The 20,917-nt window shown below is 43.4% G+C and overlaps 2 protein-coding genes across 5 annotated transcripts in view; one reads left to right on the top strand and one right to left on the bottom strand.

Annotated features, from left to right (window-relative positions):
- Positions 1–2,891, top strand: part of ttll5 (tubulin tyrosine ligase-like family, member 5) — a 101,992-nt gene extending 99,101 nt beyond the window's left edge. For all 4 annotated transcript variants that reach the window (XM_024400597.2, XM_024400598.2, XM_024400599.2 and 1 more), the window contains one exon: positions 414–2,891. In XM_024400597.2, coding sequence (XP_024256365.1) covers positions 414–466 — 53 coding nt within the window. In that variant the 3' untranslated portion in view covers positions 467–2,891. The remainder of the gene's footprint in view (positions 1–413) is intronic.
- LOC112233166 (transforming growth factor beta-3 proprotein-like) lies at positions 2,669–20,406 on the bottom strand. Its single transcript, XM_024400602.2, has 7 exons — positions 19,586–20,406; positions 10,843–11,006; positions 8,825–8,954; positions 8,554–8,661; positions 5,257–5,425; positions 4,475–4,628; positions 2,669–3,784 (listed from the first exon to the last, which is right to left on the bottom strand). The coding sequence occupies exons 1-7, from the start codon at positions 19,929–19,931 to the stop codon at positions 3,626–3,628; spliced, it is 1,230 nt and encodes a 409-aa protein (XP_024256370.1). The 5' UTR covers positions 19,932–20,406; the 3' UTR covers positions 2,669–3,625.
- Between the last annotated feature and the right edge of the window lie 511 nt (positions 20,407–20,917).

Raw genomic sequence — 20,917 nt, forward strand, 5'->3', positions numbered from 1 at the left:
CATGAAATTCTTGTTTTTCACACACAAAAAGATCCCAACTAATTTTTTTTCTCCCAAAAGATAATAATACAAAAAAATTGCAGACCCGTTGGAGTACCTCCGCAGACCCCCAGGTTGAAAACCCCTGCTCTAGCATAATTTTGCAACCATTAGCAAAATAAAATTCCACATAGAACTTTTAAAGTTTGGCTCAACTCCTCACACTATTTGTATTTGGCATTGACCCTAAATGCTCTTTGTTTTAAAAGTGTAAGATACACCAGTCAGCACTATGGCATACTTTCTTCCCCAGCTTCTGCCCTGACCTGTTTCTAACTACTGCACACTGAAGATTCGGGCCCTGAATGCACAAGATTCGATGTTCACCCAATGTAGTTATTTTATTAATCTTAGTTATCTTCTTTCCTCTGCAGGTCTTTCTGGGTACAGCAAACTGTTTCAGGGACAGGGGTCCAAGCTCAGATGACAGCGAGATAACCAGAGAAAGGACGGGAGCTATGGCACACCATCTTGCCGACAGAGGTGTCTCTGCATGTGACCACAGGTGCATGCTGGGTAGGAAACAACTTAAGGATCCCGCTGCTGTGACTGTATGTCTGACACACACCAGGCCCTGTTACTGCTTCTATATGAAGGAGACATGCAAGAGGATAGCCTGCCCTTTCAGGAATCCCTGGGCCTGACGCAGGTCGGGATCTGTTGCACAGGCCAAGACTTTCCAGTGGCTTTCTGTATCACCCCACCCCCCCACAGCCCCAACTCCATAACCCTATCGCAGCAGTTGTCATCCCTCATTCTCCCCATGCTGTCTGTCTGTGTCTATGCCATGGAAAGACTTCAGTGACAGATACCCAGCAACAGCTGGTTCCCACCAGAGGCCCCATGGGCACTATCACTGTAGCTCAGAGTATAGTCTTAGTACATTATAGCAATTACTGTACAGGCAGAGAGATGTGCTTTATCACCCCCTTCTGTCTCATTTTAAAGACATGTTTGTGGTGTAGGGAAGTTTGGGTACAAGGGAGAAACTGCAATTGACCAATATTTTAGAGATTGTCTCAATGATCTTGTTTTACTGAGAAATGAGCAAGTAAAGGAAGTGTTGTCTGGTGAGGCAGGCTTGATGTTGTGCTTGGGAACCAACCATCCCATTCTCTCATGAATGAATTTATCAGAGAGTATCACAAACGGTTGCCAATCCAGTTATTTTTGGTCCTTGTTTATGTATACTGATGGGTTTCCTCTCTCTTTGTGAAGACTTGTTACATTGGCTAGCAGGACACTTGCATGAGTTGTATTGTTGCCGTTACAGTTCTCATGTTTGCACTCCCTTGTTTGTCTATACTCTACAGTAACATTATATACCAGACTTTTCCCACTATGAACTGTAACAAGGTGTACATCTGTTATACTGCCATTCTTTGTGCGCTCTGGCTTAGTAATGTGCAGTATACTGTTAGACCTGCACAGTAATGTTTTTAACGCAATTGTATGTTACAATACCTTGTAATCAGTCGTTTCGGACTGTAATGCAATGACAATGTTGTCCATTTGTAGTGTGTGCTCTTTTACAACTTGAGGGAAAAAGCTATTGAACGTGTCTCATGGCCCCTGTGCTCAGAGCATGGTGATGAAGGGGTCTACCTATGCAATGCCATCTTTTGTATAGTAAACATACTCAACCCTCCTTTCCACAGAGGGTTCTACCTGGAACCCAAAAAGGTTATTCAAAGGGTTCTGCTATGGGGACAGCTGAAGAACCCTTTTGTCTAAGAGTGTGTGCCAGCATGCTGTTATTGAGTACAAACTGGGGAAGAACATATGCAGCAGTGGGTTGGGTCATGTATTATTGAAAGGGAATAATGAGTTAGTGTGTTAGCCTTTTGCATGTGTCTCCCCAACTGCTGTATTGTGAGGGCCAAACTTTGGGAAACATCAGTGACCATTTGCAAGCAAGACCATTAATATCAGTAGCAGCCAGTGTCGTCTATATGTACTGTAAATTGTTGCATTGTATATATTTTTTATTTATTTAAAGGTTGTCAATCAAATCAGTTTCCTGCACCTCAAAGTGAACTAGGGCCTAGTTCAATCAGATCCAGCGTTAACTGGCGTTAGCCGACACCAGCATAGCTGATGTTGTGGCGGGCTCGGGAGTGAAACTGCATTGAGCTGTCAAATCGGTGAGCAGCTGCTCTTGTGGTGATTTTCACAAAGCCAAACCCGTCCCACTCCCATTAGAAGTTCAGGATGAGAAAGTGTACTCAATATAGAAATAGTGACGTTCAAATTGAAAATCATTCAACAAAATGAGGATTTCTGTCAGCCTAATCGAGGTGTAGACTAAATCTCACATTCCAGTGTTTGAACTTGTAAACAACGCTGCATGGGAATCATTTCAATGCGACTCCATGCAGCCAATGGCAATGTCCACTCTAGGTATAATGCCAGGAGCCGTTGTGGATTTGAGCGCTTTAACCTAGTTCCACCTCCGACACGTCAAAACATCATCTCTGCGGATTTTGGCTAAAGATGATCTGATTGAATCTGGCTCTTCATCACTAGGATCTCAATATGGATAGCGGTTGAGCTGGGCAAAAATGCATAATTTATACTGATACCCACAAATGATGATTATCTAAAGATTTTGAAAAAATATATACATCTGTTCGTCCAAGACCATTTTTAATTTAAAAAAGTGTTTAAGAGTAATAGCAATAAACTTTTACAGTTTGTGATCTAGTGAAGTGTTCACCTAGTGACATACATTGTCTTGTACAACAGAAAAGTCAGCTTCATTTAAGAAAATAAATCCAGAAAACATGATTCTGTTGCATAACAGAGGTAAACATAACCATAAAGATACTTTGTTGAATAAAGGTTGTTTTCCAGCATTTTGTATTTTTCCTAAGATTATTAGAGTCCATCAGCATCTGTCCTAGATTAACCAGTGTAGGGAAATGTGGTGCACGCTGCGCTAGTTTCCAGCTTGGACAGTCTGTTTGTCCTGTGCGTCAAGGCTTTGTGACAGCCCTCCATTAAAAAGGATGGTTCTCTTTAGGAAACAAAAGTCTGACAGAGCTTTTGCTTTAGCCGCTTTGATTAATTTGCACTGTAAATCCAGGTTCTCAGTGGGTCTCTCTTTTTGACTGCAACTACTGTATGTCCTTGAGTAGGCAGTGGTCATGGCTAGAACAGCTTACGTCAGTTATTTTCCTCTGAGCATACAGAGGTTGGCTTTGAATGCCCATGGTCATATGGCACAAAGCTAAAGGCAGTTCAGAAGGCCGAAAATATTGACAAAAAAAATAATGGAAGACACTTGACATTGAGAAGAAAAAAAACATTGTAAAAGGCCAATAAAGTTCTGTTGAGACTGCTGGGTCTGGAGTGATGTTTGAAAGTAATTTGGGCACACAGCCTGGGAATTGTGGGTAGAGTGGTGGGCTGCGCCTCTCTCTGCAGGGCCTCTGTGTGGGCTCGACTAAGGAGGGGGGAGAGTGTTGAGAGTGGACAGGTGTACTCTTGGTGGTGGGACAGACAGCATACCACCCTCCCCTTCCCCTCCCTCGGTGTAGTGCCGTGTGTGGCCCTGTCAGATCCCAGTGTGCTGGGCCCGGGGCCCTTAGCTACACTTGCAGGACTTGACGATCATGTTGGAGAGCTGCTCCACCTTGGGCGTGCGGCCCACGTAGTAGAGGATGGTGAGGGGCTCCAGGTCCTGAGGCACACAGCAGGGAGAGGCAGACGCCTCAGGGTTCAGGGTGTTGTACAGACTCAGCATCTACAGAGGGATGGAGGAAGGGAGGGGACATCAGGCCAGGTACAATCACTACAAAAATAATTGTTATTCCCTTTCATTTCATTTGGATGAAAAACAAGTTTGATTTTGAAGTTAGACCTTCAATCAGATCAAGCGTTAACCGGTGATAGGCAACACCCGCATAGCTGCTGTTTTGGCGGTGTCGGAGGTGGAACAGAGTTGGCGCTTTCAAATCGGTAAGCAGCTGCTCTTGATCATTATCACACCGTCACACTCGCATTAGAAGTTCAGAATGAAAATGTGTAGGCTATATAGAAATAATTAAATCATTCAATGAATAAATGCAGATTTATATCAGCCTAAGTTAGGTTTACATTCCATGTCACGTTCCAGTGCGACTCTTGTGGATTTGACAGCACTAACACAGTTCCACCTCCGACAACACCAAAACAACCGTTATGCAGATGTCAGCTAAAGCGGATCTGATTGAATAGAGCCTTAATACTAAGCAATGTGATGATGGGTTGGTATTTGTTCATATTGGCCTGGGAAACCTCAGGCTATCAGATTGTGTAGGTGGGTGTTGTCTGTTTAGGTGTGCCAACATACAGTACATGTTTGTAAGTGCCTGCATTCCATTGTGTCATTTAGTGGTAATAATACTTAACACAGGGTAATGAGTGCATTACTGGTGTACAAGCCGTGTCTTACCGAGCTGTGTGTGGTGTCTGCGCTCCGTAAGTAAGGGCAGGGCCCGGAGCAGAAGTTAGCGTAGTATCCCTTAGGCTCATGGATCCACCTCCAGCCCAGGTGCTGGCGGAAGTCAATGTAGAGGGGTCGTACACAGCAGTTCTCCTCATAGTTACTACAGTAGGCAGGAGAGAGAGATCTTTATGAAGCAATGAAATACCTCACCTGAAGGAGAAATGCTCTATTTCTAGTTTGTGTACATTTCACTACATGCATGCAGTCTGACTGAGCCCTAAGAAGACCACAAATTCCACTGGAAGGTGTGTCCTCATTTCCCTCTTGGAGGCAGCCCAGGTGTCTTACTGTTGTCAGTGAGACTGACAGAGAGATTCCAGAGTGGAGAAGAGGGGACAGCATGTAAGAGAGGGGAGAGCGGCAGCTATCGTACAGGGACAGATCTTGACTTGTATCAGGTTGCTAATGCCTCTGCCATGCTACAGACTATCTGACAGCAAATTAACCGGCTTATTCCTACGCTCCTCTGCCAAATGAATTACAAACGAGAGAAGCCACCATTACCATTTGAGATCCAACTTGACCTACTGTGTTGCTTACAGGAATAACCAGGGACTATTTATCTATTGGACAAAAATGTGGCTACTCATCCTGCAGTTATATTTGGTGTTCATCTAAATATATGACATGCACTCAAATTGTTGTTGTTTTCAGCTATGATTTCACAGGTTGATTTTGCACAGTAACTTAGTGATTGAATAAGAAGAGTGAGGTGGTTAGTTACGAACGAGAAGCAGTAGTTGGTGTCCAGGGCTCTCTTGCGTCTGCGGGATGAGGACTGGGCGTCTATCCTATGAGGGGGCAGCATCATGAGGATGAGATGAGGGAAGAGCTGCTCCTTCTGCTTCTTCAGTCTGCCCAGGTCCCAGCGGCTCTCATCGTAGTCACCCTCCACACCTACAGGAGGAAGACACAGGGACATCAGCGTTAGTACAGAGGTGTCATTAGCGGATTAAACTACGTAGACCATTCCATAGGGAAAAAAAGGGATAGATTTAGTAAATCAAGCTGAAGTGCAGTCCTAGTCCATTAGAAAACAAAGTTCAGGTCAATTCAAATGTAGGCCCAAGTATTTCAACAGAATTGTTTGGCCAGCACAGACTGGAATATGCTCCGGGTTTCCTCCGATGGCATTGAGGAGTATACCACATCAGTCATTGGCTTCATCAATAAGTGCATCGATGATGTCGTCCCCACAGTGACCGTATGTACATACTGTATCACAACCAAGAACCAAGAAGCCATGGATTACAGGCAACATCCGCACTGAGCTAAAGGCTAGAGCTGCCACTTTCAAGGAGCGGGACTCTAACCCGGAAGCGTGTAAGAAATTTTGCTGTGCTAACAGCAAACCATCAAACAGGCAAAGCGCCAATACAGGACTAAGATTGAATCGTACTACACCCGATCTGATGCTCGTCGGATGTGGCAGGGCTTGCAAACCATTAGACTACAAGGGGAAGCACAGCCGAGAGCTGCCCAGTGACACGAGCCTACAAGACGAGCTAAACTACTTCTATGCTTGCTTCGAGGCAAATAACACTGAAACATGCGTGAGAGCACCAGCTGTTCCGGAAGAATGTGATCACGCTCTCCGCAGCCAATGTGTGTAAGACCTTTAAACAGGTCAAAATTCACAAGGCCGCAGGGCCAGACGGATTACCAAGACGTGTACTGCGAGCATGCGGTGACCAACTGGCAAGTGTCTTCACTGACATTTTCAATCTCTCCCTGTCCGAGTCTGTAATACCAACATGTTTTAAGCAGACCACCATAGTTCCTGTGCCCAAGAACACTAAGGTAACCTGCCTAAATGACTACCGACCCGTGTCACTCACGTCTGTAGCCGCGAAGTGCTTTGAAAGGCTGTTCATGGCTCACATAAGCACCATTGTCCCAGAAACCCAAGACGCACTCAAATTTGCATACCGCCCCAACAGATCCACAGATGATGCAGTCTCAATCACACTCTACACTGCCCTTTCCCACCTGGACAAAAGGAACACCTATGTGAGAATGCTATTCATTGACTACAGCTCAGCGTTCAACACCATAGTGCCCTCAAAGCTCATCAATAAGCTAAGGATTCTGGGTCTAAACACCTCCCTCTGCAACTGAATCTTGGACTTCCTGACGGGCCGCCCCCAGGTGGTAAGGGTAGGTAACACATTTGCCACACTGATCCTCAACACAGGGCCCCCTCAGGGGTACGTGCTCAGTCCCCTCCTGTACTCCCTGTTATGACTGCATGGCCAGGCATGACTCAAACACCCATCATTAAGTTTGCCGACTACAGTGGTAGGCCTGATCACAGACAATGACGAGACAGCCTATAGGGAAAAGGTCAGAGACCTGGCCCTGTGGTGCCAGGACAACAACCTATCCCTCAACGTGATCAAGACAAAGGAGATGATTGTGGACTACAGGAAAAAGAGGACCAAGCATGCCCCCATTCTCATTAACGGGGCTGCAGTGGAGCAGGTTGAAAGCTTCAAGTTCCTTGGTGTCCACTTCACCAACAAACTAACATCGTCCAAACACACCAAGACAGTTGTGAAGAGGGCACGACAAAACCTATTCCCCCTCAGGAGACTGAAAAGATTTGGCATATGTCCTCAGATCCTCAAAAGGTTCTACAGCTGCACCACCGAGAGCATCCTGACTGGTTGTGTCACTGCTCGGCCTCCGACAACAAGGCACTACAGAGGGTAGTGCGAACGTCCCAGTACATCACTGGGGCCAAGCTTCCTGCTATCCAGGACCTCTATACCAGGCGGTGTCAGAGAAAAGCCCTAAAAATTGTCAAAGACTCCAGCCACCCTAGTCATAGACTGTTCTCTCTGCTACCGCACGGCAAGCGGTACCGGAGCGCCAGGTCTAGGTCCAAAAGGCTTCTTAACAGCTTCTACCCACAAGCCATACGACTCCTGAACACCTAATCAAATGGCTACCGAGACTATTTGCATTGCCCCCTCTCTCTTTTACACCGTTGCTACTCTCTGTTATCATCTATGCATAGTCACTTTAATAACTCTACCTACATGTACATATTACCTCAACTAACCGGTGCCCCCGCACATTGACTCTGTACCGGTACCCCCTTGTAGTCTCGCTATTGTTATTTTACTGCTGCTCTTTAATTACTTGTTACTTTTATTTCTTATTCTTATTTGTGTTTTTGTTAGTTAGGGGCCATTAAGTAAGAATTTCACTGTAAGGTCTACACCTGTTGTATTCGGCGCATGTGACTAATAAAATTTGATTTGAGAACCCTGCCCCTCTGCTCAGGAATGGGGTATCATAGTGTACGTCTGAGCCAGTTATACAGAATTAGAATTCACCACGGCTGTTTTTGTCATAGTACTTTCTGTAATGTCTTAAAAGCATTGTCTCCACTGGTAAGAGGCTGGACTTCAGGCATCACCCACTCAGCCCCACTCCTCCTCCTCTCTGCTCTCACTCTTCCTCCTCCACCAGAGCTGGTCCCTCTGTCCTCCCCCTGGGTTAGTTAGTGTCTGCTCATCCAATCTGCCCCTGATAGCAAAAGCAGTAGAGATCTCAGGAGAGACCTTGCCGGTGGATTTGGAGCCCCTCTTTAATTCGGGGCCAAGCGTCTGAGTGCCGTGGTAGCACATTCTTTATGGCCAAGCCAGTCAGGGGAGCGTTCCCAGGACTAGGGACCCGGAGGCCCCAATGCTAAGTGAGATACCAGACCAATTGTATTCCCATGATCTGCTCTCTCCCTCTTTCTCTCCTCTTTCTTTCCTCTCTAGTCCTCTTTTATCTCTTTCATCTCTTTTCCTTTCTCACTCCCTTTCTCTCACCTCATTCTCTGAGAGGAAAACCATCATCTTCATAAAAGAAAGCCATATAAGTATCAACCATTGAGGCCCATGTTCACTGGTCTTTTTCTAAATCAGAGCTCATTCAGATAGAAAGATGGGCTGTGATGAGCAGTGGAAAAGCCAAAAGGGAGGAATCAGAAATGGTTGGTTTCTTAAATGCAGCACCTCATTTCATTTTACCTTTGAACTTGACTTGTAGCACCTCATTAACGTTTTCGATAATGTCACCGTTGGTGTTGAAGGTGTGGCAGGGGCAGTGCACACTGATCTCCAGGCCCAGGTTGGTCTCTGAGGGGAAGAAGAGAGCAAGGCAATATGAGGAAGTGGTATTTTCCTTGAGGCCATTTTCCTTTGTCCAAATGAAATTGAGTTTCCAAATACCTTTTGGCTCGTGCTTTGATATGCAACACATGGTATGAGACCGGGAACTTTAGGGCTTTGGCCCACTCACCTCGGTACATAAGCCATTCCCTGACTGTGTCTGTGACATCGAAGGAGACCCACTCTGGCGTTCCTTTGGTCAGGACGTTCTTGCCCCCGATGTAGCGCTGCTTAGCTATGTGGTCGTCTGGCCGCAGAATCTGCCAGCCAGAGGTAAGAGAGTGACCCAGCTGCATATACTCTCTCTCCCACACACACCCACACACACCAGACGGCAACCCAGCCAGCGCTGTCTGAGCCAGACGCTCCAGGATGCCCTGGGCCAAACGTCTTCTCCTCATGGAAAAAGTGACTCCCTGTGTTGATATCCCCATTTTGCAAGTTAATGCCTGTGTGTAACCCTACTGCCAATGAAGAACCTGGCTGTCCCTCCATCTGCACTTCAAACTTCAATTGGGCTCGCAACATTTTTAATTTCCTAACACTGGTCTAGTCAGGATGAGGTACTGCAAATGTTGCTAGAGCCGCCATTGCTTCAGATCTCTGAGTGTCTCTGATTATGTGCTGTATACCAGCATGGGCGTATACTTTGTCTCAAATTGCCGGACTAAGGGCTGGATTCAATCCGTATTGCGAATAATCCGCGTTATAGCTAGATTGAAATGTAAAAGCAACATAGCCATGGGAAGTAGAGGTGCTGAGAGTGCTGCAGCACCCCTTGATAATAAATATATAAATAATAATAGTAATTTTTAAAAAATGGTAAACAGTACATATGTCTGTTCAATTGGAAATTACTTTTATATTTTAAGCGGCGATCTTCTGCGATACGGATTTAATTCAGCCCTAAGGCATAGGATTTAGGGATCCACACTTTAAATAACGCCTAAGGTTTCTGTGAACGATAAGTGTTATCTCCAGAGAGAGGCCAGTGAAGTGGGGGGCTCAGCACCACAGCAGGCTAGATAGACAGGTTCCTGAAAATTGTCAGCTTCTAATCCGGCTTCCTGTGGGAACAGGGGACCCAGCAAGAGAGCACGGCCAGCGCCAGGGCCTGCCAATCAGCTCCCGGCTAATGTGTGGGGGCGAGCAGCTCTATTTACTCCCCCAGTGCAGCGGCTGACCCTGCCTCTATCTCCTCTGGGCTCCTGGAAACAATCTGGGGACCTGACAGCCAGTCTGAGCGGAGCTTGGCCTGGCCAGAGAGTAGCTTGCCTCCGAGGCGGTATGCAGGCTGGAGACGCTCGTCTCCCTGGCAGGAAAGTTTGGAACCTGATCACAGCTCCCAGTCTCTCACGGGAGATTAATGAGGAAACAAAAATACATCCCATCCACCCCACCCACATACAATCCACGGACACACACATACACACACACCATTCAAACACATACACACCTCCTAAAAAATACAGGTGCAGATGTCTGAATCTCTTGTTGAAAACATCTAACTGAAAAAAAGGGTGGTTGGACAAAAGCTCTGAGATTGACAGCTGTGAAAGGAGCGATTGCAAAATGGTAATCTAGAGTTTCTCAGAGTCTGCTGTAGCACGCCATGAATTGTGTGCAAATGTACTTGACTTGAGGCACATGGAATAATGATAATCACTTAAAGACAGGGGGAGTTAGGGGCCCTGATATAAATGTTTTCTTCTTTCCATGTAGACTGACTTCACTGTCCCATGTGTATTGAGACATATTTTGTTTCTGTATTATTCTTCCTTTATTTTACCAGGTTAGTCTCAGTGAGATTAACAATCTATTTTACAAGAGATACCTGGCCAAAATAGCAGTACACGAGGTTGCAGACACATTCACAACAAACACAAAGCGCTACAGATTAAAAAACATACATTTACACATTGAACAGCAAGATGGTTTGGGAAAGTGTGGTGCAACTAGGGGTCAAAACATTGACCACCCCCCACTTAATTTTCCATCATAGTGTTTAATTTAGCTTTAACCTTGCCTTCATTTAAAGGGACGAGCTCCTGTAATTTCAGAACCTTTTGAAGCTTGTATGAGAGAATTGGATCACTACACACCCCACATTCATGAGTACAGTGGGAATGGAATAGTACGTTCACACACCTGGTAGAGCTCAATCCGCTGCTCGTTCCTCTTGGCACTGGAGTTGGGGACACGAAGGGCTCGGAACTCTGCTCTGAAGAGGTTGGTGGAGTTCTTCTCCATGGCGGAAACGTTGAAGCGGAATACCTTGGAAGTGATGCCCTTGGGGCAGTAGGGAAGGTCATCTGCAGGGCAGGACACAGAGACAAAGTGACTCACTTTAAAACACAACTCTAATGATGCCATGCTCACTGCTTCCACACAGCAGGACTATGACAAAAGTCTTCACTCTTGGTACACGGCCTAAGCTCTGTTTTGAAAGTAAATAATTGTTCAGTTTAACTCTATATCTTCTGTATTTCATAGTTCGACATTCCAAACGAATGTCCTTTACAACAGAAAAAATACAGTTAACCATTCTCCAACCATTGCCAGTGAATAAAACGAAGCCTTGGGCCATCTGTTTATGCTTTGTGCAGTCCGAGTTAGCAACAAGTTGAAGTCATGAAATGAAAACCAAATGTCCCATGTGTTGGTGGAACTGAACAGGCTGGGCTGAGATGGCAGTGTGCTCCTCCTCCCTGCCTCCTGCTCCAGAGCTCGTTCAGAAGCCAAGCGTTCCCTAGAACAACCAACCAGTTTAGCTCAGTTCAGCTCACAACATGTGCAATCACATGCAGGTAGATACAGAACACTAGCTCAATCAATGTGTTGTTTGTGAGGGAGAGAGTCCTTCAGTGACTGTTTGTCAGGGGGGCTGATTGTATAATTGAGAGAAACAACTTAAGGTTCTTTTAACCATCAATTGAAAGGGGAACCAGTCCTGTCAACCTGTGTGGTGTGGTTGTGAAAGGCAGACCGTGAACTCAGCTACAGTAGTACAGTACAGTAGTTATAGTAACAGCCACAGAACACTTCTCGATGGGCCCCTTCTGAAATACTTCCTGTTGCACTGCCCAGTCAAGGAAGCTTTTCTTTTTTTCCAACCCTAATACCATTGAATCGTTTATTATTTTAACAGGCCGAGCGCATGCAGCGCTGAGCAAAACAAGCACACGGCAAGCGTTTTACGAGCCAAGTGGAAACACTCATTTAAAGCCAAGCCATTGCTAATTTATAACCCCCAAGCCTGAGCTTCATTAGAGACCCTGTGATTCACTGGTGTTGGTTAACAAGGATATCGCACCTTTGGTTGACATGACTCTAGATATGTTTATAACAATGGAGAAGGATGTTTTTGTATAATGCATTGTGAGCTCACACATCTAGCTAAACTTCCTATGATCCATAATCCTATTTCACAGCGGTTTAGCCTTTATCTGATATTTCCATTAACTATTTTATTTTTAAGTCCCCCTATTTACATGTGACCTTTTCAGTCTTTAGACTCTTCACCCCTAGCCAAATACCTGTCCTGTACTCCCTTGGCCTGTCTCACTACCCCCCTTCTCTCTCTTCTCCCATGTCCCTCTGCCTCCCCCACAGAAGGTGGAAAGGCCCACTTCAAGAGGAGATTTGAAATTCTAATCAAGTCTTTGGTTTCCTTTTGGATGACCTCATTTTTCCCATTGCAATGGTTTTAGGTGGATTTCACATTATGGCTTATTATTGCCAAGGGTCTGAAGGTAATTTGTTCCATGGCTGTGAGTGTAAGAGATTGCCAGCATAATTAGAGTGAAATACACGGCAGACTAATTTACAGTCTCTCTTCCCTCCATGATCAGATCTGGTTCTAAGGCCAGCAGCGTGAGCATGCTGACATCAGTGGGATCTTGACCTGAAACATATCTGAAGCAACCAAAAAATGTCCCAAAGAGCTTCTATGGCCCCTCAAAATAGTTTGTCTATGTGACAAACTTTTATTATATTGTAGTCCTTCCCATTTCTCAAGGTTGTTCATCTTTCTTTTGAGATTCATTGTGAATATGTTGAAAATAGTAACTTTTGTGGTGAAAGAAAGCTGTCCAAATTTGGCTTTGTTTGCAAATATAATACATGTAATAAATCCTGTGTGTAATGGCACAAACCACAAACAGGTATCGCAGTTACGTACTACACACTAAGCACTATGTAAAACCGTGTATCTACACGGTAACTACAATGTAAATACAAGGTTTTCATGGCATTTCATATGAAGTGGTACAAATACCTCTCCCACTTTTCCCAAGGGACTGAAAATGGGGTCCTGCTTTTTGTAACCTTTCTCTTTTATGTGGCAGTGTGTCTGCAATGACTTCCATGGACTGTGGGGCTGAGGAGTAGCCCTGTACATTGAATAAGGTACTGGCACTGACATGTGTATATACTTCCATTCTGGTGTTCTTTAATGCTCATCGTAGGTTTTTATTCTTACTTTTATTTGTTGTGATATTTCCTGTTATTATTAATATTATTATTATCTATATTATTATTATTATCAATATTATTATTGCTATTGTCACTGCATTGTTGGGAAAGAGCTCTCAAGGTAAGAATTTCACTGTACTGTTTTACACCTGTTGTATCCTGTGCACGTGGCAAATAAACTTTGAAACTTTAAAGCAGAGTATTTGTAGACAAAATGTTGAGCAGTTGACCATATATTAATGTTCTAGATCAATAACCTGCCTGGTCAATAGAAGAATATTAGGCGAGGGTTACAATAGTAGTGAAATCTTCCACACAGGAGCACCTAGGGACAGAATAGCTCTGTTCTAAAGCTTCTCATAAAGCTTCCACCCTAGACAGACACTGTTCCCCCTCTGCCCCCTTCCCCCCTCCGCCCTCACCTCATTGCTTCCTGTGTCTGGGATGCCCCACCACGCTAGCTCCTCTCCCTGCCCTGGTAGGTGACATCACACAGAAGCTCCCATCAAACACTCCCAGCAATCAGCATGTTCCCAGTGCCCAAAGGGCCGGCCGTGATGTCAGTCTCGCCAAAGCTATGTGAAGGTAAACAAAGGAAATGGGAAGCATAGAAAGCAGGTGCTGGCCAGCTGCTGAGGAGTCTGGACCTCGTTTACCAGTGAAAAATGGCAACGGCGCTGCAAAAGCTGGTATTCTAATGTCTAATAACTAATGTTATTAGACGAATCTGGCTTATCCAAAAGGCCACACATATAGCATTTTTCAACTAACAGTTTTATCTGTATCTAACATGTCAATAAAATAATATAGCTATCTCCAGATGAATAAACGTTATAATTTGAGCAGTAAATTCTAATCCAATTACAATTCACACTTTTGCGAAACAAATGATTACATATGAATGAATGGTCATGTCAATAAAAACATACCTGCCCTGATCACCTGTTTGTGCTACTGTCGTTTAAACAACACTCTAGTGTGGACCAAGCCATTCCTCAGACCAAGACATTTCCAGTACTCCTGTCCTGAGTAAGTCTCTACAGTAAGTCTCTACACATGGAGCCCTGTGGCTGACTGTTAAGATGAGATAATGTGATGGAGCTCTCTGCTGAAGTAAGACAGCTTTTTTCCACTTGATCAAGGATGGGGGATGGGGGGGGGGGGGCTGTCTTTCGGAATGGACCAGAGCAGTCTGTTTGCTTGGGATGACGTCACCTTTCTACAATTCCATATATCAGGAACACTGCTGTTCTCAGCTCCGGTCCACATCTTTCTTCTTCCCTCCCAATGCTGAATCAATGATTGCCTTATGCCAAAACACTCACTGCATGCTTTTCTTCTAAATAAACCTGGCTCCGCCTAATTTGCAGCAATGAGAGCCAATGTGTGGTATTCTTAGATGGTTCAGTGGTAGTCTTTGGACAGACTTACTATGCCAAATGTCAACAAAGACAGTGAATGAGTGCTAATATATGTGGAGGAGTGAGTACAACTGGAGTTCAGTACCCAAATCAAACCTAGGACTGGGTGCTGTGGATTATGGAGAAGCTTGGCCCTTGTGGCATTAGTTTGGCTCCTCTACCAGTGTTCACCAAATGGCTCCCATCTGCACTTGTCTTATCCACAGCTTTACTGGAAAACACTGTTTATATTCAGAGACACCTAACTAATGGTACCATGAGTATTTTGGCAAATTACTCTAGTTATTAAAGCATATGAGTCTGGGAGGAAAAGTCTCTTCGTCTTACACTCAGCCCTGTAACTGAATAATAAAAAGAGTGAAAAAGCACCAATCTGACAATAATCCAAGACATTCCCACCTTCCTGAAAGAGTGTATGTAAAACCCATTAGACTATGGAAATGGAATGAAAATATGTCTTGCTGTATTACTGTGGTGATAGACAAGTGAACGGAAGAGAAAGGTGATTATTCGTCAACACTTCAGGCCTTGTTATTGAGGGGACAAACACTCTCCCTCCCTTACAGTCTCCTCTAGAGGGTGTATCTGGACATGAACAAAGAACAGGATTAAACAAAGAAAAAACAACAGGGACAGAAAAGTGCATTGTAGGCTACATTTAGGTAAATGTACGAGATTGATGGAATTAGTCTTGTTCAATGGTCAATGATTGCCAACCAGGGCCAGCTCTAGCCTTTGGGGCCCTAAACAAGATTAGGTTGGGGGCCATGTTATGCCATGTTAATGATATAGTAATCATGGCTGAATACCGACTGGGCATGCAGGGCACATGCCCGGGGCCCTGATTGATTTTGTTAGTCACTCTGACTACAAATTTAGATAACTGGCTAGACTAATTTACCAATCTAAAAATCATTAGGTGACATGGCTAATTGAGTGACTGTCAGTAACCAGATTTCCATCCAACCTTTTTATGCCAGTAAAGTACATGTCGGATAAATCATGTAATGACAGGTCCGATGGAAACAGAAAATTTTTCAGTAAACTTTCCAAATGTTGTCAAAACAAAATACGCTAGACAAGGTGAGATGTCTTTGGGTCTGTATAATGAATTATGCGAGAAATGTTGGTTGAAACACTTTTATGCGCAAATATTTATATAATGGGGCGGCAGGTAGCCTAGTGGTTAGAGCATTGGACTTGTAACCGAAAGGTTGCAAGATCGAATCCCTGAGCTGACAAGGTAAAAATCTGTCGTTCTGGCCCTGAACAAGGCAGTTAACCCACTGTTCCTAAGCCGTCATTGAAAATAAGAATTTGTTCTTTAACTGACTTGCCTAGTTAAATAAAGGAAAAATGAATAATAACCATCATATCGAAGTAAACTTGGAGTCATGTGATAACATGACATGTTGTGTGGTCCACTAGAGTTATGATGAACTTCGCAGGGTGGTGAAAGTGCAATGTGATGAGCTTGATGCTCGTGTCCAATAAATATCTAGGGTCTTATCCTGGTGACATGATAATCAATGCTTGGCTGCCTTTTGAAAAATAAAAATAATCTCACTCTTTTGTCCATATAATGTCATCATGTAGCCTATACGTGCACTCTAACCAACAGTGTGCAGATAGCTCTGTTGGCTAGAGCGCACGTGAAATTACCAGAGGGGCACACACTATATGATGTTATTTTGTTATGTGCACTACATCATCGCGCACATCCATTTATCTGCAGAAAGTCAATTTGATGGAAACACAACTCTGGTGGGATACATTGTTTTTATGCAGATCTTAGAATATTTAAAAATCTGCATAAAAACAATATATCCCACCAAAGATGTTTCCAAATTAACTCTCAACTGTTAGTTGAGAACTCGACCCTGACTGAGTCACTATATATATATATATATATATATATATATATATATATATATATATATATATTTTTTTTTTTTTTTTTTTAAATAAATAAAATAAAAGTTGGTCGGGGCCCCCCTAGCAGCCGTGGGCCCTAAGCGACCGCTTATGTTGCTTATGCCTGGAGCCAGCCCTTGTGACAACTGTGGCCACTATGCCCTGTTTATTTACTTTGATCATGACAGTGTCATGACAGAGTGATGTGACTAGGGCTCCTGGCTATGATGCAGCCCAGAACCCACGCACCAGACCTCTGTTTGTTTTGTGGCTCCTGGCTACCTCTGACCAAGATGGTTGTAGTAGTGACTATTTTGAGAGTCAGAAGCACTCAGGAAACAGATTTGACACAGGGGCTTGAGCTGTTGCCAGAGGAAGCTCTGTTCAATGTCATTGAATAGCTTTAAACACCTGTTGATTATAAAGAAGTAACATGATGCAATGATCCAGCATCTGAACAGTGAATAGACCTCCAAGTCTTCCACTTAGTAAATAATTCCCCTCGAGACAATTCACTGCAAAAGAGGTAGATGGTCCAATAAACTTCTCACTCCGATTAGACTGGAACAATCAATGGTGGTCCTTTTATACAGGAAATTACTACTAGGATGAGCAAGGCAATTTTGTTCTAGTGCACAAGCCAATTTGCAGCTGAATTAGCTATGTTTGAACTTTACAATAGTCCTAATAAAGAAAACAGTGGTGAGGTGAACACAATACATGATAAAACAATGCTCAAATAATATCTGGAGTTGGGGAAAAAAACTGTAATTGGTGCAGTGGTTGAAGGGATGTTAAAATCGCCTGAGTGCCTGAAAAAAGTGTTCTGATGGAATGTCTCAGACGGTCGTGTGCTGGGTCAGCTATTGGGAGTTCCCATGGCTTTTATGTGAGGTATGAGGGAGGAATGGCGCTCACGCCAATTAGACTGTTTGCTTTGCCCTCCGTTTGTCGCGCTCTTTCCACTGCGCAGGTATGCGACCGTGCGTTAACGTTATGTCGGTCAATGCCTCTGTAGGTGGAGCAAGGGTGTTCTTGCGTTATTTCATTAGTACAATTTGTCAACGTTGTCTTCACGTTTTTACAGTAGGTATTAGCCTATGCTGCAGATCTACGGGTGCTTTTATAGATCAATTCAGCTGAAAATGGAACATAAATAACGCAGTTGTATGAATGCCATAAAATAAATCACAGACACTGCTTGCATTGCACACTGACACAAACTGGACACAGGGGGCTTAACTCTGCAGGGGAGTCAGAAGAATGACATTTTGAAAAGGGGAGTAATACATTGGCTATATGAGTTCTTCAGTTCTCAATGAAAAAGTTGCTTTAGGCTATACTGATCTTTCATACTACATTTGTATTTATTGGGGAGGTATGCTCCTCTATTAGTTTCAATTATTTATATGGAAAACCACCAGAGATTGATATTACATCTGCATGAGATGTTTGAATAAAATCAACTATATGTAGGCTACTTTCCTGATGCTTTAAGCACTGTATTTGAACATTAAGACACACAAATTACTAAAGAGGGAGCCAGAGATCAAGATATAGCTTAACCAGAAGAACAAAACCTGTTTCGACCCGAACCAACCCTCCTCCTCCTCCCACTGCTTGCTGATGCTGGCATCGCAGATTCTGCCATTAAGCTCTTGAAGTTGCCGTTATGTGGTTACACCAGCAGTCAGAAACCTTTTCCATTTGGAGTGCCAAGTTATCGTACCATTTCTACTGATCTGGTGCCAGATTTTCATGGAACAGTTTCATTTAATTTATAATAATCTTTATATCTCAAAATCAATGTCATGTGGTTAATCAAAATTCTATCAAAATAAAAATGATACAGATCTAAAGTAACTTCTATTGCCATTGCCAATATGTAAAAAAATATTGGCAATGGCATAAAGCCAACAAATAAAATCATTGCAGCCCGCAGGTAGAAAATATCCTGATATCATATCAATCACTTATGCATTGCCTGTCTGCAAGGAACTTGAAACAGTGTATCAAAACGTTTGTGTCCAGCCTGACTTGCGTTAGCAAACTTGCAACATTGTATAAAATATTCTGGGCCCTCAAGAGTTTTGCTGTGCCAGTGAACTCCAGACAGACACAGCTGTAGGCTGTTTGCGCAAGGGATAAGAAGTAATCAGGTAGGCCTTTTTTAACGATATTTCCACCCGATCAGAGCATGATCCATTTCATGCTGAGTGGTAATTGAAAGGGAGCGAGCTGGAGAGATGTTTCAAATAGGCTATGTTGAGGAACTATTGTCATTGTCAATGGATGTAAAAACTGGCTTCGTTTAATTGCCTTTTGAGGCGAAGAAAAAAATACTTTGAGAAGCTCCACAATGATGGTGAGTTAAGACAATCAGAAATAGTATCAGATCCCCAAATGGGCACATTTATAAGCCTACATTTGTGTGCAGGCCAGTTGCTTAATCAGGTGCGTGTCCTTACTCAAGATTGACAGGAGAGTTCCAAACAAAAGACAATGAATAAAATGACAACTAATAAATGGAATGAAATAAACTAAAACTTTTACCCCACAAGTGTAGCCTAGGTTGTGCACTCTGCAAACAACGTCTCCACCATTACAATGACAAACGTAAGACTGTAATAATAATATATTGAATGCATTATCAAAAATGACCGTAACCAAACAAACATTGTAGATTCGAAAAGGTAATTAATGGTAAATGGTAATCTGGTGATACTGGTGGGCCATCCCCACAGCCTCTGTCTTTGGATTAGTCTACTCAGACAGGAGTGAATCAGACAGGTGTCTCGTGTGCCATATTATATATATATATAAATGGAGCAAACAATCGACCAGTTGACTAAATGGGATCAGCCCTAATTTGATACCAGTTCACCTATTCCGCTCCAGCCATTACCACGACCCTGTCCTCCTCAATTAAGGTACCACCAACCTCCTGTGAATAGAAGCCACCGTGGCAACACGATCAGCTGTTGGTAGGATCATGATTTCAGAAAACAAACAAAGCGCATGGATAGAAAAGTGGCCTTCATGCGTAAAACACGTATAATAGATACATTATTAAAATCACTTACTGTTTTCTGGTGGTCCATTAATCATATTGAACTTGTAAATCTCTTTGGCGTAATATTCAGTCTCCGTGTTATCCTGTCCACAACTTTGCTGTCTGTCTCTCCCCAACTCCTCGATCAGCTCCTTCGTACTGTTATAGAGCGATAGCACCTGAAACGGTACCTGATTCGGACCCAATGTTTGCGGCGGGCTGGTCAGTCGAAGTTTACTGAGAATCTGTCCTCGGATTGCCTCTACTCTCTTTTTCTTTATGTGGTCTATGTCCACAGTGGTGCAAGTGGATAGTGACAAAGTCATGGTCACACAGTTCAACAGGAGGAAAAACAGAAGTGCTTTACCCAAATTCATATTTCTATCTGCCTTTGCTTAGCTAATAAGCTGATGAAATATAAGAAAGTATGGTAAAGGGGCAACAGAAAAAGACACCAAATAATTTGGACTAAATTCCAGATGAAATGTTATCCTCTCTCTCTTTGCATTCAGGAGGTCAATGAGTCCTTTCCCCCGAGGAAACCCATCTTGTCAATATAGGGCTAGTGTCATCTGAGTGCTATCCGGGTGTCCATTCCAAGAATAGTCCAGATCATTCTTGAATATTATCTTTATCTTATCTGAGACCCCTTTTCACTCAATCTGTCGTCTTTCTATTCTTCCTTCAAATGTTGTGTCACACCCTTGACATCTTCCGTTTTCCCTCGTCATTCGTTCATCATGACAAAATGTACTTTCTCCATTGCATTTTTTCTTTTCCATCAACTTTTGCTGGTGTAAGGTCAGTGCCGCTCTCCCTCACGCTCCTGTCCCCTTTGCGCAACAGAGTCTTGTACTCAATGGACGCGCTGTGATTTCACTGATACTTTATAGTAAGTGGTAGTTGTGACGTCTGAGAAGGAGGGACTGCAGATTATCATTCCACGGGGACATTTCTGGGAGCGCATTTCACCCTCTATGATGTCTGTCTATTTGGGCCATGTATTATAGATACATAAACAACTTGTTTGTTTGTGATTGTCCTATACAGTATTTAATCAATGTATACAGATAATAGCCTACATGGGCACGTCAGGTCACAAAATAGTTTGGATCACACAAGAGCATTGGACATTTTTAAGAAGTGACCGTCTGCCCCCTAGTGGATATATAAAGCTAATGTGGAAGACATGATCTACTGCATATGACTTGATATTCAGAGAATAATTTTGTGATATAATGAGCCTACTGTAAAATAAATAACTGCCACCCTTAACGTAGAGCTCCAGTCAGTTTTAGAATAGGTAACTAGCAATAGGCTGGTGCTAAATTCAAAAAAACTAAAAGCAGATGTTTTTGTGACA

This window comes from Oncorhynchus tshawytscha, linkage group LG11 (genome assembly GCF_018296145.1).
Source record: "Oncorhynchus tshawytscha isolate Ot180627B linkage group LG11, Otsh_v2.0, whole genome shotgun sequence".
Lineage (NCBI taxonomy): Eukaryota > Metazoa > Chordata > Actinopteri > Salmoniformes > Salmonidae > Oncorhynchus > Oncorhynchus tshawytscha.

Coding starts and splice junctions, on each gene's coding strand:
- LOC112233166 (XM_024400602.2), bottom strand. CDS start 19,931: ATGAATTTGGGTAAAGCACTTCTGTTTTTCCTCCTGTTGAACTGTGTG. Junction 11,007..19,585: donor TAATGGACCACCAGAAAACA/GTAAGTGATTTT, acceptor CCTGCCCTGCAG/ATGACCTTCCCTACTGCCCC. Junction 8,955..10,842: donor AGCGGATTGAGCTCTACCAG/GTGTGTGAACGT, acceptor TCTGGCTGGCAG/ATTCTGCGGCCAGACGACCA.